The sequence below is a fragment of the Rattus rattus genome, chromosome 6, assembly GCF_011064425.1.
Source record: "Rattus rattus isolate New Zealand chromosome 6, Rrattus_CSIRO_v1, whole genome shotgun sequence".
NCBI classification, from domain to species: Eukaryota; Metazoa; Chordata; class Mammalia; order Rodentia; family Muridae; genus Rattus; species Rattus rattus.
This window is the reverse complement of record NC_046159.1, coordinates 49,784,792-49,803,607: the sequence shown is the minus strand read 5'-3', so window position 1 is coordinate 49,803,607 and position 18,816 is coordinate 49,784,792. Positions and strand designations below refer to the sequence as shown.

At 43.5% G+C, this 18,816-nt stretch overlaps 1 protein-coding gene across 1 annotated transcript; it reads right to left on the bottom strand.

Annotated features, from left to right (window-relative positions):
• Positions 1–2,432: 2,432 nt before the first annotated feature.
• On the bottom strand, positions 2,433–16,476 carry Lmod3 (leiomodin 3). The gene is made up of 3 exons (XM_032905068.1): positions 16,056–16,476; positions 11,099–12,490; positions 2,433–2,789 (listed from the first exon to the last, which is right to left on the bottom strand). Exons 1-3 carry the CDS (start codon positions 16,347–16,349, stop codon positions 2,763–2,765), a joined length of 1,713 nt encoding a protein of 570 aa, XP_032760959.1. The 5' UTR covers positions 16,350–16,476; the 3' UTR covers positions 2,433–2,762.
• Positions 16,477–18,816: the final 2,340 nt, after the last annotated feature.

The window sequence follows — 18,816 nt, the reverse complement described above, 5'->3', positions numbered from 1 at the left end:
TCCATGTGCAATGATGTGGGTGCTCTCACACACGCAGCTAAAAATAATATTTTTAAAGGGGATAACAAAGCTATTGTATGATGGCTATTTTAAAAATCACTTAATTGAAAACTTCATAAATTTGTACACTTCTGTATTCTTTATCTTTAAAAACAAAACAGAACAAAACCAGAAAGCCCACATTTCCTCATCGTTTGTTCTTCCTATATGTACTGCCTCCAGTTTGCTCCATTAGGGCAGCATTTCTCAATCTGTGGGTCTTGACCCTTTGGAGGTCAAACAACCCTTTCACAGGGGTTGCCTGAGACCTTCCAAAAACACAGATTTAGCATTATGAGTCATAACAGTAGCAAAATTACAGATGTAAAGTAGCAAGAAAACTAATTTTATACTTGGAGTGCTGTGCCAAGAAGCATTTGTGAACCCCAAAACACCACCAAGGAGCAGACTCTGAGGTAAAGCAGCCCCTGAACTCTCATCGGTACAAGGTTTTATACGAAAATGGGAGCAAGTGTGGGAGGGTATCTATCCTGGCAAACGCCTAACTGAATGCCTAGTATAAGCTGACAGGTGGGTGCTCTAAAGCCAGACCATGAACAATCACAGTCTGAAAGTCCATCTGAAACAATCACACTAATCTTCAATTAAGTGTTGTTAGGAAGTAGCCATGGAGTAACTCTGGCCAGGGACAAGCCGTGGGTCCTTCCTGGTACTTGGGTTTAGCTGCAGGTCAAGTTCTCAGGCTTGCTCTTTTTCCTCTTAAGACGGAGGCTGGCTCCAAGATGGAGTAGGTTTGGTCTGTGGGGAGGGGGGCTATCACAACATGAGGAACTGTGTAAAAGGGTCTTAGCATTAGGAAGGTTGAGAACCCCTGCATTGGAGAGATTCTCTCCTGGTCTACTTTACCTGCCTGCTCTACGTCATCTGTGATTGTGTAAAGGGAAGAGAAGGTAAGTGTTGCTTTCTTTCTCAGGTAAGGAAAACAGAAAGTACAACAAAACAAACAAACAAACAAAAAGACTGGTGGTAGTACACACCTTTAAACAACACATAGGAGGAAGAGACAGGCAGATCCATGAGTTCAAGGCCAGCCTGGTCTACAGAACAAGTTCCAGGACAGCTATGGCTATACAGAGAAACAAAACAAAACAAACAACAAAACAAACAAACAAAAAAACCTTAGAAAGTCACCACAACTTGATTTTCTAATTCCTGTATTCTCATTACTTAAAAAAAAAAAAAGTTCACCTAACTATAATGCATAACCAAGAACTGTGGAAACTTGGAAGGAGGGAAGGAAAGGGCTTGGAGCTGTTGGGAATGTTTCTACAGAGGGAATAGAACCTGCCATGTGGTTGGGAGATTGGACAGGACCTTCATAGATGGTAGATGTCTTGGGGTCTTCTATGGAAATGTCAAAGAGGACGACACACTGAGTGTGTAGGAGGACGCTCTATTAGGAGCAATCTAAGACTTTCAAGGGAAGAGAATGGATTGGTTCACCAGGGCCAGGGGAAAGAGCATCCTAAAGTAGAGGGCAAGGTGTGTAATCCTGTAGACGCTTCCTTCAGAGTGGTTTTGAAGAGACTCAGATGTGTGTGTGTGTGTGTGTGTGTGTGTGTGTGTGTGTAAAAACTTTGCCAATTACTGTGTTATTTATCACCCCCGTGTTTTTATCTGTAAAACAGCATCATCTGTAGTTGTCCCTAAGTTTGGAATCACAGCAGGGTATTTGAATGTGTGTTTGCTTTTCTCCTGACTTTTCTGGTCACACTACCTCCCCCCCCCCGCCTGCTGCGTGCATGCTTTACTTCGAATGGACAAACTGAATACTTCAAGACATCATGGAGTCAGCAAGGACACTGAGCAGAGTTCAGGCTGATTAATCCTCACTGATAGCTTATCTGGATTTAGAATTACCTAGGAGGCTCACCTGTGGGCGCATCTTGGGGAACTTTCCAGAGAGGCTGAACTTGGGAGAAAAGACTAGCCCTGAATGTGGATGGAAGCATCCCTGGTCTAGGGTCCTAACCGAATTTCTCGAGAGGATGCCACTGAATACTGAATCCATCTTCTCCCTCTGCCTCCTGTGACTAATGTGACCAGCTGCCTCAGGCTCCTGCTGCCATGCTTTGCCCAGGACTCCAGGATAAACTACACCCTCAATCCATGAACCACACACAGTAAACCCTTCCTTCCTTAAGTTGCTTTTGTTGGGTATTTTCTTATAGCAGTGAGACTAGTAATTAGCAGAGTGAGAAGAGGGATTTTTATTGGTTCTCCAAGAACTAGCAAAGAGTCCTTTACTCCAAAAAGCTGCAGAAGGCCTGCCAGGCACCCACTTCACATGATTTATTCCCTTTGAGATGCCATGCATTGAATGACAATGGAGGAGATGGGAGGAGAAAAGAAATGGGCGTGGGCATAGACTCTGACAGTTAACACTTCCATCGTTATTTATTGTTAATCACTAGGAGAAAACAATAGTAAAGTGTTTACCAAGAAGAGGTTAGCCTCTGCTTCTAGGAGCACCACGCTACAATTTTCACCCAAGGCAGTCAAACTCTGAGAAGAAGAATGTGTTGCCTGTGAACATCGATATTCTGTATCCTTCCCTTCCTCTTGGGCCTTTGTCTTCTCACAGCCCAAACCATCCCCAGCCTGGTTGGAGCCACCACTGGTCCATCGCAGTTCTGTCCTCTGCACTGTTAGTGAAAAGCCTCCAACTCTGATCTTGCTGTTCTAGATGATTCTGCTGCCTCCTATGCCAATTCTTTTGGCAGTTGCACCTGTGGTTTGAGCATTCGGGGAAGAAAAAAAGTGAACCTTGGTAATGTGAGAGCTGTAAAGCTAAAATCATTAAACTTACATGTCTTGATGGATGCAGAAGGCGTTAGAAATATTGGCCACAGAGCTCTCCAAAATCACCACAGATGCAGACGAACCAAAGCCACTGTTTTGGGCATTTACCAATCTAGGGCTTGTTCGAAGGTCCACGAGATTGTGGGGAGACGGATCACAGAAACAAGGGAAACTCGAAGCCTGGTGCCTAGAGTTTACCTGATGCTTGGTGGTGCTAAGTGTCACTTTCCCCCGCTGTAAAATGACAGTAATCCAGTCTATACTGTGAAAGATTAAGTTATATAATGGGAGGGAGTGATAGACAGGGACAATTACTTTAAAACAAAACAAAAAACAAAAAGTCAAAAATCAATTCTTTCACTGTGTCTGTCCTACACCAGCCTTTGGAGGAGGAAGAGGAGGAAGAGGAGGAGAGGAGGAGGAAGAAGAGGGCTCTGAGCAGACAATGACTTCCCCGAGGTCACAAGGCTAGAGCTGCTGGAAAGACAGCTCAGCTGTTAAAACCAGCTCTCGCAGACTACCAGAATTCATTTCCCAGCACCCACGTTAGGCAGCTCCAGTTCTAGAGGATCAGGAACCCCCTTCTGGCCTCTCCAGGCACCCATGCTCACATGCACATAGCCTCACACAGCATCTACATATAATTAAGAATTATATATGTCCTAAGGGCTGAGGAGGGGATAGCTTCATTAGTAAAGCGCTTGAGTGACAGATGAGTTAGATCTCCCCAAACGACATTTAAAAAGCCAGGTGTGATGGCGCCTGATCACTGTCTCAGTCTTCAAGGGATAGACACAGTGACCCAGAGGCTCACTGGCCGGCCTTCCCTGCCTGCTTATCAAACTTATAAGACCAGTGAGAGGCCCTGTTTCACAAACCAAGGTAAATAACGCCTAAGGAATGATGCTGGAGATTGACCTCTGACATGAAAATGTGAGCACTCTTGCGTGCACGCGCATACACACACACACACACACACACACACACACACACACACACACAGAGTCTATGCTTTTCGAAGCACATTTCTAATATAATGTTCAGTAACATCTAAAAACAGAATACAGTTCTTAAGAAAATATCTACGTAAACTTCACAAGGACACAGTAACTACAGAGAGTCACATCAGTCCAACTCCAAACTCTACATTCAGCTTGTTGCATAGCAACAGCTTCAAGTCTAGTCAGCTCTTAAAAGATTTTAAGTGGTGCTCTGCCTTAGGAGGTGACTCGTCCGTCCTCTGTGCATTTTTCAGGAGATGCTGACAGTGCTAAGACGATCGGAGCTGTGTTAACAGCTGAACATGTTTTCCTCTTCCCTGCCCATGTGCACCTGTCAGAGTGAGGAGCCCTTATGGGATCTGCGTGCAGTCAGTTCTTTGTCCATGCTCTCTGGAGAGGAATGTTTCCCAGTGCCCTGCCCTCCAGAGGGGACATTCAATATTCTCTTCAGGCCAAGGGCAGTCCCCATGTGCCTCTCTGATCCTCTGCACTTCTGGTGTCAGATTTCAAGAGAAAGGGAGTGGCTGTGCCTGGGTAGGATTTACCCATAAAAACCACCAATAATTAAGAGCATTGGGATTTAAAAAAAAAAATACATGAAATACTTTAATTTGTGAAGCTGCAACAAATAGCTAAAACAGTATGATCTTTGTGTGTGTTTAAAAACCACATACGTGGAGGTTAAATAAATACTATTTTAAAAAGCAAAATGTGGGGCTATAGAGATGGGTCAGCAGTTAAGAGCACATGTTGTTTGAGGAGAAGACCCAGGTTCAGTTCCCAGCACCAATATGGTAGCTCACAGACATCAGTAACTCCAGTTCCAGGGGATCTAATGCCCTCTTCTGACCTCTGCAGGTAACAGGTACATGTGCGGTGCACCTACAAACATGTAAGCAAAACATGCATAAAATGAAAATAAATAAATCCAAAATAAATTAAAGCAAAATGTAGCATTGGCCCACTGTAGGGACCAGGTCCATAACGCCATGTTCCAAACAGTACCAACCCGGGGTCCCAGAGCATGGGATAAAGGACTGAGTCACTAAATAATCATTAACTGCCTGGAAAAGATTAACAGGGCAGAGACCTTGCACCAGCTTATTTTCTAAAGTTTAACCCTTTAATTCATCCACAGCAGTAAGCATTCTGGGAAAAGCCTGACTTTTAAATGAAGTTGCAAGGAAAGAGGAAGACATGATTAGTCATTAGAGATACCATTTCTCAGCAGAGCAAGCAGAAACCAAGGAAAAGATGACTAGATTTGATGTTGAAAAAAAAAATCAAACTTGAGCTGGGTGTAGTGGCACATACCTGTACCCTCAGGACTTCAGAGATGCAGAGAGGAGAAGCAGGAGTTCAAGACCAGCCTTGCTGCTTACAGCAACAACAACAGCAGCAACAAACTTTAATTAAAGGTTAAAATATCAAAATCACAAACAGGAGAAAATCAATTCCTGTTATTAGTAGGGGTTCCTTTCTGTTTAACTCATTAGTTTGGTAATTTTTAAGTGTATTTGGGATGTATGAGCACATACAGCTTTATATAGAACACACACACACACACACACGGATACTGGGAGATGTGGCAGGATTGTAAGATTTATTTTAGGTGGTTATTTAAGACATTACCTTGAATCTGGCTATGGACCAACACCTCAGTGGGTATCCAGAATATAGAGAACAAGACATGCATTAAGGAATTTGAGAGATGTACACTGTGTCCAGAAGGGCCCTAACCCTGAAGCAGAAAAGTTCCAGATGAAGGTAGTTCCAGATAAAGATGTAGAATGGGCACTATTGCTGGCTTGATTTTGTGTTTAGGAAGTAGTATTTGAAATAAGACTTGGAACTTGTATTGATTTCAGTGGGTAGAAGAAAAGATCATTTGATCTATTGTCCCCAGGGATGCTATAAAGTTGTTGTCATCGAACTATGGTCCCTCAAATAAGCAGCATCAATATCACTAGGAAGATGGTCAGAAGGGGAAATTCCCAGTCTAAGACCTACTGAACCAGAAATTCTAGGGAAGAGCCCAGAGATGTAAAGGAGATTCTGATAATAGATTTTACAAAAATGGTATAAAAAAAACCAAAAAAAACCAAACCAAAACAAAACAACAACAACAAAGAACCCTTCCCTATGAATAATAGGGGAAGGAATTGGCTCTTGTCTATTCTTCTGGTTCTATTTATTTTTCAAGTAGGTAAAAACTTGTTGGAGCTAAGTCCAAGATTTTTAAAGAAGAATGTGTGAGAGGGTGGACTCGCCAAAGGCCACTGAGTTGAGAAGCAACGTGGCAAGGCCTACACACAGGAGCTGGTGTGAGTACAGGCTGAAGGAAGACACTTGGAGAACCCTGGATTACCCAAACGGGACTGGCCTTGATTAAGTTCTACCCACACAAGAAGAGAAGGTGGTGAAGAGGCTCAAGAAAAGGACAGAAACCAAAGAACCTGGAGAAAAAGAAAGAACTTGATAAACAAAGCCAAGCGTGGGCAGGGACAGAGATGAGTGCTCAGATCTGTCGTCTTAACCTCTGAAATTGCTGGTGTGCCACAGGGGCTCTGGTGAGCCAGGGCTGCACGTGATGCCATCACACTCAAGTCTGGCTGGAGAGAAAGCTTGGAGATGCTATTCCATTGCTGGCTTGGCTGGGAGCAGTCTACCTGTGCAGGTGAGCCCAACATGGAGTGGAGAGCATGTTTCAGTCCCCTTGATGAACTTGGCTTTGCTCTTCATCCGAGTTAACTTGCTAAGTCTTATCTCAGTGAAAAGTACAAAGGTTTCTCTGTAATGGTAGGTGGTGAGTGAATCATAAACATTTTAAAGATAGATTAAAGAAAATGTGCATTTGTGGGGACAGGGAAACCTTGCTATGTGTTGGCATCAGAGTTACTGACAGCTATTAACAAGTAGGGAAACGAGTTGGTTCTTATCTAAGAAATGCACGTTCTTAGACAAGACGTTAAAAACAAGAACAAACTAAAGAATTCTTCAGGAAACAATACACATGAATGAAGCAAGATGATCTGAAAAATGAGATCGAAGATGAGAAAAACTGGAGAGGCCACTAACGAGCCCACAGAGAGGCCACCATGCAGAAGGAACTGCCTGGAGAACATTTGCCTAGCATGTGCAAAGCTCTGAGTTCAATACCCAGTAAAACACATACACACGCACACACACACACACACACACACACACACACACACACACACACACACCCCACTTCCGCCAGGCACATGAAAGTTTTACATGGCTGGGTTTAATATTTCAGTGGTGCCAAATATTTGAATGTTTTCCATGACATTTAGAATTTACAAAATAATACCTTTCCCATTTAAAGTAGGCCTGAAGTCTGGTTTGTAGCTACCAGGTTTTAACATGTGACCCAGAGAGGATATTTCTCTAACTGAATTGAGTTGAGTTCCTGTAGTATGTAGCATTTGAGCAAAGCGAATAGGCTTTTCATTTTTTTTTCTTTTTCTGTTGATTCCCATTCAGAGATCCCAGGCCAGGAGCATGTGGTATTGAGAGAATAAGCATTAAATTAAGAAAAATTAAAAATACAAACTGATTGTCAGGATCTTCTCAAGAATACATAAAAACAACATTTCTAAGACTGAGAGGGAAAGAAGTTTGTTTTAAGGATGTCCAAGGTCAAAAGACTGACAGGTGTGTTTTGAACAGTCGCTATTCTAATTTTAGGAGTTGCTGTTGTTAAGTTTCTATTGCTGCGATAAATACCATGACCCAAGGCTGCTTGGGGAGTGAAGAGTTTATTGCTCTTCACAACTTACAGCTGCTTCACTGAGAGGAACGATGGCAGGAGCTGGGGCAGAAGCCGAGGAGGAGTGCACTTTACAGGTCTGTTCCTCACAGCTTGCTCAGTCTGCTTTTTCATACAACCCAGAACCGCCTGCTTAGGGATGGCGCCACCCACAGTGGGCTCAGTCCTCCCATACCAAACTCAGCTTTAATCAAGAAAACGTTCACAGGCTCGCCCACAGTCCAGTCTCGGGGGGACATTTTCTCAAATGAGGTTTCCTCTTCTCAAATGACTCTAGTCTGTGTCAAATTGACAAAAAAACAACAAGGACAGGGCTTAAAAGCATGTGCACACACACACACACACACACACACACACACGTATCAAAGTTGTGTTTTAACTTTCACCTCACTGTTGCACCTGTAGTTCAAATCCACAATACCTCCAATCTCTCCTCTATAAAGTGGACCTGGTCAGGTCTCATATGACAGACCAAAGACAGACCTTTGTGCTGACAGTCATGACACTGCCATTGCTAGTGTGTATGGCAGCTGACTGAGTCTAAGATGGAGCTTCGTGATGCTTCGGTTCCTCTGGCATGAGGAAGCACCTTGCAGCTGAAGGTGTTTACAGCGCATGCTACCATTGCCTCCAGTGAGCCAGTGCCTTGGGCTCACTCATGGGCTGCTGCATTGCATTTTAAGTAATGACAGCAAATGGGGAGAAGGTGATGGGCAGAGGTAAGAAGTCTGTGCTGGCTTTGAGTGTCTGCCAATCTAATATTATTTCAAAAGACAAGATTAAAAAAAAAGTGACAGCAAACCACTGAACTGAGAACGGGACCCCTGTTGAAGGAATCTTAGAAAGGACTGGAAGAGCTTGAAGGGGCTCAAGACCCCATATGAACAACAATGCCAAGCAACCAGAGCTTCCAGGGACTAAGTCACTACCCAAAGACTATACATGGACTGACCCTGGGCTCCAGCCTCATAGGTAGCAATGAATATCCTAGTAAGAGCACCAGTGGAAGGGGAAGCCCTGGGTCCTGCCAAGACTGAACCCCCAGTGAATGTGATTGTTGGGGGGAGGGCGGTAATTGGGGGAGGATGGGGAGGGGAACACCCATAAAGAAGGGGAGGGGGAGAGGCTAGGGGGATGTTGGCCTGGAAACCGGGAAAGGGAATAACAATCGAAATGTAAATAAGAAATACCCAAGTTAATAAAGATGGAGAAAAAATTAAAAATAAATAAAATAAACATTTAATAGTAAAAAAAAAAGTGAAACACTTTGAAATGATTACTTTATGGTCTGGCTTTAAAGCAGACATCTGTCCTGTGGGAAGAAGACACAGAGAGGTGGGAGCAGTTGGACGTTAGTGAAGCTCGTCTAGCAGTTGAGTGATGTGTGTGCACGTCGTCCTCACAGAGTACTTTATAGAACTAAATAGAAGAAGCCATGGGGCATAACCAAGATAGATACATGCGCAAAGACAGACATTGCAGCCTATGCCAGGCAACTGAAGGCAAGAGGAGCTGTCAGGGGCCGGAAGTGCAAAGCCACTTCAAAGCACATGTCAATAAGCAAGGCTCCCATTCTGAAAGGCTTTCCCTTTTTAGCTTATTGTTGTTGTTTTAAAGAATGGCACTAGGGGCTGACTCAGAGAGCAAAGTGATGACTGTGCAAGTATGAGGACCTGAGTTCAGATCCCCGGAGCCCACATGAAATGCTGGGTGGTGGTGTGGTGCCTGCAGCCCCAGTGGTTCGCTCCTTCCAGAGTCAGGAGGTTTCTGCAGATGGTCACTTGAGTTCCTCTCCCTTTAACACGGACTCTCATTGCTTTCAGTATATTGTTTTCTGACTATATAGCACCAAGGCGGCTTGACTCTTGTCCACCCATGACTTCAAAGTGACAGTTTTTACAGACAGCACCCTTACCTACCCCAGCAGTGGTCTGGCTTGTGTCCTGTCCAATAGCAAGCAGAGGACCGCTGCCTGGCCTCACGTGATTTCTAGCATTCTACAATGACACCTGTCCTAAGACCTATCCAGCTCTCTCCAAATTACAGAGGAAAAACGTCTTTGATGCAGGAAATGGGACAATGACAATATGTTTCTAGGAGATGGGAATTCAGGACATTCGTGCACACATATGTGAATAACGGCAGTTACCTTAAGATTAGATAGCTCAGTAAAGCTGGAGGAAAAAATCACAGACTCACATGGGTATTTGTGATCTATATCCTAAAAAAAATGGGAACCTCTATGATGAAATAATATATTGACTGTGTTGTCCACACAATCTTAGCTCAATTACATATATACCTATTCAATATATATTTACATGTTTGTGTAATTATGTATTTTATACATTTAATAGAATGTTATATTATGTAATGCATCATAGTATATAAAATAATATATATTTAATGGCAGTCACGTGTCAATCAGCATGGCCCGTGGACATTGATCTTTGGCCTGTATAACTATCACTGTCATAATGACCACAAAATATCATTTCTATAACCTAAGCTCAGGTAGTAAAGCCATCTCTCTGGTCAGCTTTATCACAGAGTTTTATAGAGACACTATGAATATTACAACAGAAATAATAGTCAGATATTTTAAACTCTGTTGGCTCATGAGCATAGTGACCTGACGCCTGCCATTTGGCTGGCTGCCTAAAAGGCAAACAGAAATGCATTCGCAGGTGGTCTAGCTTCGTCTGCCGATGAAGAACCGAGTCCCTGGACCCTTTAGTCCAGATCCTACTTACAAATGTGCTTAATTTTTTTTCCTCATTTGCTCCTTCAAGGAGGCTTCTGGGGGTCTCTAATTCTCAGCTCTATGTGCCTAGAATGGTCTGGTTTTACATATGCGCATTGAGGATTCAAAACAGCAAGCTAGGTAAAAGTTTGACACCTCAAAACTGAGTTTTAACATCAGTGCTACCACTCCCTAGCGGTGTCTGCTAGACATGCTATTAACTTCCCAAAGCATCTGCCTCTCCTTCACAAAATGGGGAGAATAACTGTGCCAACCTTCTAGAATTACAATGATCATATGAGTCAGCTTATACATGTATGTACTCAATAGAACTTAGTTGTAAGTATTGTATATATTATATATGGGTCTGTCTCATAGAGGAACTAGTAATTTAACTGTATCGGTGTTATACCTCTGCTTACGAACAATCAAGACCCCACAGCGTTAAACTAATGGGGCTGGGGCAGGGGAATAGCTCATTTGGTAATGCCCTTGCCTAACACGCACTTGCCTAGTCCTAGACTCAGTCCCCACATAAACGAGTCATGGTGGGGTACACCACCCTCAGCTACCTAGCAGATTCAAGGTCAGCCTGAAATATCGGAGAACCTGTCTCTAAAATAAAATATAACATAGACAAGAGGGAGGAGAGGGAGGGGAAGTGGGAAGTGTTCGTCATTTCACCCTCCTATTACTTACAGGTTTTAGGTAGGCGACATTGCTGTGTCGGATGTCATTCAAGAGCTGGTCTCTGGGAGTGATTTCCACCAGCGGGGGCGGCCTATTTCTTGGCACTGGCTTGAGCGTTTTGATTACATCTTTGAGGTTGGTTTTCTCCTGCGACTCTCTGGCTTCCGGCATTCGAGATTTGCGTTGAATTCTCTTCAGCTTCACCACCCTGAAGGAGTCGGGGTCTGTCTTGTACTGTGGGGGTTGAGGTGGATTTTTGATCATTTCCTTTCTTGCACCGAAGGGGACTTCTTGAGCAGCGAGGGGCCGCCCAGGTGAAGGCTGGAAGAATTCTTGCATTCTGGGATCGGGCATGGGTCCTCCCAGCCTCTCCCACATCCCAGGGGGCAGCCCCAACCCGTTCTCCAACATGGCTATCAGCTTTCTCTGCTCTTTAAGTTGCTGCTGCTGCTGCTCCTCCTGTCTTTTCTGTCTCCGTTTATCCTGGTTCCTGGTAAGAAGATTGGTTACCACCATTCTGGGACCCGGAAGCTCGAAATGGTAGCCCATCTTCAACAGGGTGTTGTTGGCCTTCAGAAGCCTTGATATTTCCATTTCAGCGTGGTGGCCCAGCATATGCCTCTGGTTGTGAAACCGAAGTTCAGTCAGAGTTTCATTGAACTGGAGGCACCTCATGATGGCCACAATGCCCTTCCCAGTGATGAAGTTGGACTCAATATTGAGGGTGGTGATGCTCCTGTTTTCACGTAGCATGTTAGCCAAGGCGAATGCTACACTCTCATCTGCACCGACGTTGGCTAAACTGAAGCTTTTGATGTGTTTGTTTTTCTTCATTGCATTGACAAAGTCCAGCAACATTTCTTTAGGGATATTTTCAATGTTGTTCAGGTTGAGTTCCTTCATGTCAGGGTCGTTCTGTCTCACTCGTCTCAAGCTTCCGTCCAGGTCCGTCTGGTTCCCTGAAGGCCTTGCACTTACCTTCAGAAAACTGGTATCAAGGGCTAACTTCTTAGGGTCTAATTTGGCTATTTTCTTCTCACTTTTTCCTTTGGTCTCTGCTGTGTCCTTTTGCTCTTCCATTGCTCTAGTAGCCGGCTGCTGGCAGATGCCAGTATTATTGTGGACTTGTTCCTTTGCTTCATTTTTTCCTCTGTTGGCTTGTTCACCATCTCCATCCTCTTCATCTTCATCACCCTCTTCATCCTCTTCTTCATCTTCATCATCCTCTTCATCTTCTTCATCCTCCTCCTCATCTTCGTCATCTTCTGTTTCTTGTACATTGTTGCTCCCATTTGATTGTCTTTTCTTTGCAAGGATTTCACTATTGAGCTTTTCTTTTAAAAACTGGGGCATGTTTGCAATGCCTTTCTCTCTTACTTCATGCTGTTTTTGAGTATTTTCCTAAAAGATAGGTTCACAGCAATTAGAATCCATAGCAGTGAAGAAATACAAAATGCAGCAATGTCTACCGGAGTTTAAAAATATTTTTTAGGGGCTGGAGAGATGGCTCAGCAGTTAAGAAATGATTGCTGCTCTTCCAGAGGACCGGAATTTATTACCCCACTTCCACCCCCACATGCACTGGCTTCTGGCTGCTTAAAGCTGCTCGAAGCTGCTTGTAACTCAGCTCCAGGGATCTGACGCCCTGTTCGGGCCTCTGTAGACACTGCATTCAAATACACTAAGGCTAGTCACACACACACACACACACACACACACACACACACACACACACACACACACAGGGAATGCATACAATTAAACATAAAAAATTCTTTCGGACCGGGGAAATGGTTTCATGGGTAAAGTACTGGCTGCATAAGAATCAGAGTCTGAGGACCTGAGTTCAAACTTCCAGCACCCACATAAAGTAAGATGAAAGATGGGAGATGGAGACAGAGGAATCTCTGGTGGCTCAGGGCCAGTTAAGCCTGGCATGCAGTGGTGATTACGATACTAAGAGATCCTGACTCAAAGAGGTGAATGCTGTGACACCTGAGGTTGTCCTCTCTCTCTCTCTCTCTCTCTCTCTCTCTCTCTCTCTCTCTCTCTCTCTCTCACACACACACACACACACACACACACACAGGCACACATGCACACTCACTCATACACTCACACACACTCTCTCTCATACACAAAAACACAAACACATACACAAAGGATTTTGTAAAACCTTAAAGCCAGGCCTGGTGGCACCTGCCTTTTACCACCACCCTAGAAGCAGAGGCAGGCAGATCTCTGGGCTCTGGGCCAGCATATGGTCTAAATAATGTGTCTCTGACTACCCAGACCAAACTAGGGTCTTGAGAGAGACCCTGTCTCAAAACCAAACTAAACCAAACCAAAACGTCAATGAAAACCATGTTAAGTGAAATAACTCAATCTAATAAACCTTATGTATAATATTATTCTATATATGTATACATACACATTTATATACGTATAGGAAAAAAGCTTCTAAAATTACTATGAAATTCCTGTTTTTGTTTTTGTTTTTCTGAGTCAGGAAGGTAACCCCTGGAAGAACTAAAGGGTCTGGGGGTGCCTGCTACTTGCTCTGTGTGGCTTTTGGTTTTAAGTTTTTCTTGTGTTGCTGATACAGAGGAGCCCACAATAAGCAAAAACGACCAAGTAAGGAGGGACTTTTGCAGACACATGCTTGGGATTGTGCCCATACATACATATATATGCATATACACATTTCTATCCTGCATACCCACCTGTCTATATGAGAATATTTTACACTGTCTCTAGACCACCTAAAGACTACTACAAATAATGTCAACAGGGACACAGTTTTGTTTTTAAAAAGAAAAAGAAAAAGTCTGTACATATCCAGTCTATGTGACAAATAAATAAATAAATCTTTTTTCGTGTTTGCAGTTCACAATTCATTGAATTCAAGGATGGAGTCCTTGAGAGTACACAAGACCAAGTGCATTAAAACAAAAGCTAGTTAATTTTGGGTTTTAGAGTCTTTATTTTTAAAAGTTGCTTCTTAAAACATATTTGTAAATGATACTGATTTTTACAACCCTGTATCAAAGCCTTTGTTTTCTGTGTAGTTGAAAGGGAATGTTTGTATTCCACAGAGCTGTGTTAAGAATAGCTTCCTGCTGGGCTATGGTGGCGCATGCCTTTAATTCCAGCACTCGGGAGGCAGAGGCAGGTGGATCTCTGAGTTTGAGGCCAGACTTATCTACAGAGCTAGCTCCAGGACAGCTAGGGCTACAGAGAGGAAACCCTGGTCAAAAAAAAACAAAACAAACAAACAAAAAAAAAAAACGTTCCTTATACCCTTCTAAAGGATCCACTGTTCTCATAGACATGCATGATGTTGCATTTCCTGAGACTATGAGACCATGACATGGTGCAGAGAAATGAGAGTTCTCTGATAATCTGGGGTGTTTTTAAAACCTTGGTTTGGATTCTGGCTCTGGGAAAACCACCTTCATTACTCACTAGTCTCTGAAGCAAAATGCCTTGAGGGAAGAGGGAGCCTTAAAATGGAACAGGATTAGGGTAAGATGTATAACTCTGCCCTGTCTGGGAAGGGAAAGTCTGTCAGATCAGCGTTCACCAGCTTCGCCTGCATCGACTACTCCTCTTTGTGTGCATCTGTGCATCTTGCAGGTGTAATTCCCAAAGCTCATGGAGAAATCTGACACCCAGTGTTCTGAGCAAGAACTTAATGCTGACGATACACGGCCAGGATGGATCTGACAGTTGACAATGCCGGCCTTAACTACCTCCTAAAACCTATAACATCCCATGCCTCAGCTGTCCCAGCAGGGGGAGCCAATCATCAAGCTGTTTAATGCATGCGGGGGAAGGAAACAAAAGCAATGGTTCTGTAGTCCTCCTAAGGCTGGTCTTGGTGTGGAACTGTCTTCGAACCCACGGACCTGCAACTGTAAGAGGTCTGCAAATGACATGGCCAAGCACTAGCCTGATCAAGCCAGAGATTTATTTCCCAGACTTCAGTTCCTGCTTAATGTTCACTACTTCCTTCCGTCACACCAATGTGATAAGATAGACCTGTAGGTGGGCCGGAAAAAACCATACTAGGGAAATCTGTCTTCTATTTTTTCAGTCATTTTTAAGTGCTACATTACAATTTTCCCTTTAGGGCCATCAAGACGGTTTATCAGATACCTGCCACCATACCTGACCTTTACACCCCCCCCCACACACACACGTACACACTCATGCTCACACAGAGACACACACACATATGCATGCACACACATATGCACGTACAACTAATAATAAAATGTAATTAAAATTTAACTGTGGTTTATACATAGTAGGTTTGCCAAGCTCATGCCAGCTCTAACTTTTAGACTGAAGTGTCCCAAGAGAGGACTATGTTGAAGATGCCTTCTTAGCCACTGATTTCTAGATGTCACCACTGATGCCTGATAATATACAGTGAGCCCACATTTTCAGTCCTGGGTTTGGTTTAGTGTGCATGGCCAGATTTTCTCAGAAGTGGGGAATCTTTGATATTATATGTAAAATATTGTATGTGCATAAATACTCTGGAGAAATGGGGAGTAGAGTTTGGACAAGCTTCTCAAAAGGAGAAGCAAAAATAAAAAAAAAGTCTTAAGAGCTGTTTCTGAGTTAAATCATTAATTACGTATCAGGGCTACAGACCACAGACCCCAGTGCCAATGTTGACAGAGAAACACTGACAAGAGGTTATCCACACAGAGACCCCAGTGCCAATGTTGACAGAGAAACACTGACAAGAGGTTATCAACTCCCCCTCCCCCTTGCAATTATACCATTTGTCAGAAAGTTACGGGTTGGGATAGACCTTAATACTATGATTTAATTTAGATGTGGCAAAATCTAAAACAGAACCACACACTGTGGTCTTCAGAAATCACAATTGCGAAACAGTCCCTGCCAGCCCAGTCCCGGCAGCCATTTGTGTCCCACACAGATCCCTGGTTACCTCAGACTGCACAAAACTGACAGGAACTCGTTCGTCTTCCAGCATGCGTCTAGACGCCTTTTGCAAATACATGTAATCGACGAGAGACTTATGGTCAAAGTTTCCTGTGGGAGCCTTGTCAGTTTGATCCTTCTGGATCATCCCCACAGGAAGGTGAGGGTCAGGGGCCATGACTTCCATCTCGGACTGCAGTTCCTTCAGCTCCTCAGGGGATAAGTTGGCCAAGATCTCATCTTCATCAAGCTCCTCACTAAGGGTGTCTTCTTGATCTGAGTTCCTGCTGTGCTCCGACATCGCTGGCTTTTTCTATCTGATTCTAGATCACCAGAAAAGAAATAACCCAGGATATGTTTTTAAAAATGGACTCGGTATGAAAACTCCTCAATGTCTTCTAGTCAACAAAGATCTCAGGCCAACCCATCTTCTAGTCAACAAAGATCTCAGGCCAACCCATCTTCTAGTCAACAAAGATCTCAGGCCAACCCACCCTTGAGAGATTTTCTCACTCAATGGTGTTGGTTGAGCTGCTGGGAGTGTCTATAGCTCAGCTCATGTGGGATCTATATTAAGCAAGGTTTTCTGGGCAGAGTCAAGTCGTGGAGCTACTACATGACTCCCTTTTTGGCAACTTGAGTCATCCCTACAAATCCATCTGACATTTCAGTACAGCTGCTGTGCGGGACAGCGAGTAGCTGGTCTACGGAATCGCTGCAGGAATAAACCGAATTCTTTTCCAAAGTCCTCCCACCCCAGGGTCCAGTTCCATGCAGCCCACACCCACATGCCCCAGGGCGAGCCTGCCACAGCTCATTTAAACAACTCACAAAACCTCAGAGTGAAAATCCAGCCAGCAAATGCAGTTTCTCCTGGAACAGAAGCGTCCCTTGTAGGTGGAAGGTGAGCTGGGCTTTGCCGGTTCTCTCCAGCAGGTTCTGGTATCCGTGCCACTGAAGGGAACAGCTCAGGTCTTGCTGCGGTATTCGCCCCTGTGTAAGTGAAACGGTGCAAGCTGCTGTTATCTGCATCTAGATCCTGTGACCCGACAGATGGGGATACAAGGCCCTGAATTTCCATGTAAGGGGGGAGGGGCTGAACGTCTCAAACCATTTATGTCTTTAGTAAGTGTTTTTCAAAGCTAGCTGAATTAAGATGGATCTGAAGAGAATTTTTTTTCTTTAAATTGTACTGTTGAATTACTGGGCAAAAAGGGCTGTGAAAAGAAATTTTTTTGTAGCCTGTGCAGGAGGGACACTAATTTTTTTCAAATTCTTAACATACACTTATGTTAACCCAGCAACTCTACTTTTCGAGGTGTATCCTTCAGACACACGCCCAGGAAGTTGAAAGCACAATTATACACATTAATTGGCTACAGAAAGCTCTACAACTGCACATGACAGGACATTTTTGAGACAATAAGTTATAAACGAATGAGTGTATTCAAATAAGAATAAGAGCTGGGCCGGATTCTGAACGCCTTTAGTCTCAGCGCTCAGGAGGCAGAGGCAGGCAGATCTCCAAGAGTTCAAGGTCAGCCTGGTTTGCATAGTAAGTTCCAGGACAGGGAGTGCTGCATAGAGAGACCCTGACTCAAATAGATAAATATAAAAACATCACTGAGGTAGATCATTGAAAAAAAAAGAAACCAAACATTTCAAGTATTTTTAGGGAGGGGCATGAGTGTCTGAAGGGCTGGGCTGGGGAAAGGCTTTACCATTATATTTGTATATATTTTAGATATATTTTTATATTTTTTCCAGAGACAGAGTCTTTCTGTGTAGCCCTGGCTGTCCCAGAACTCAGTCTGTAGACCAGGAAGGCCTTAAACTCAGAGATCTGCCTGCTTCTGCCTAACAAGTGCTGGCCTTAAAGGTATGTGCCACCACAGGCTAACTATTGTCAAATTCTGAACATTGCTTTTCTCAGGAATTTAGATATTTTTGTACAGACTGGAACATAACATAAAGAGCTAGAGAGAAAATGAATTTTCCACCTTATTTCCCGGTTGAGAGCAACTGCAATGAGTGCTCTGGCTGATTTCACACATTTCTTAGAAACAGGGTCTCCGGTCATTGTGTCATCTACACAGCCTTTGGCAGTTTGAACATGGAAGTCAGCTCTGCCCTCGGCTGCATCCCTCGCCCTGTGTTCTTTGGTTTATTGTTTGTTTTTGACATAGTGTTTGTTATGTAGCTTTGGAACTCACTTTTTGGTGTGGCTGGCCTTAAATTTGCAGCTGTCCTCATGCCTCCAACACCCAAGGGTCATGATTAAGGCAAGCACCACCATGTCCAGTCTATGTTTTCTTGTTGATCAGATGACTTTTGAGGCAATTCTATATTTCTAGAACCACATAGTTTTTAAGATCTCCCTGTAAAGAGCAAGTGCATAGTTCACATAACCAATCCTTAGTTTCATAGCTAAACTGTTTTCACTTATCAGAAGTACAAACAGTTCTTCAATGAACATCTTTTTTTAAAAAAGCATTATTTATTATATATAAGTACACTGTAGCTGTCTTCAGACACACCAGAAGAGGGCACCAGATCCCATTACAGATGGTTGTGAGTCACCATATGGTTGCTGGGATTTGAACTCAGAACCTCTGGAAGAACATTCAGTGCTCTTAACCACTGAGCCATCTCTCTAGCCCTTCAACGCACATCTTACTAGCTACATATTTGTCTGTACCCAGGTTTATTTACTTAGGTTAAGTTGGATAAATTCTAAGAAGTCAGATAAATTGCAGGGTCAAAAAATA

What these genes read in the sequence shown, in the direction of transcription:
- Lmod3 (XM_032905068.1), bottom strand. Translation starts at nt 16,349, where the DNA reads ATGTCGGAGCACAGCAGGAACTCAGATCAAGAAGACACCCTTAGTGAG. An exon ending in TCAGTTTTGTGCAGTCTGAG is followed by an intron (nt 12,491 to 16,055) that starts GTAACCAGGGAT and finishes CCTATCTTTTAG; the next exon opens with GAAAATACTCAAAAACAGCA. An exon ending in ATGTCGCCTACCTAAAACCT is followed by an intron (nt 2,790 to 11,098) that starts GTAAGTAATAGG and finishes CTCAAACCACAG; the next exon opens with GTGCAACTGCCAAAAGAATT.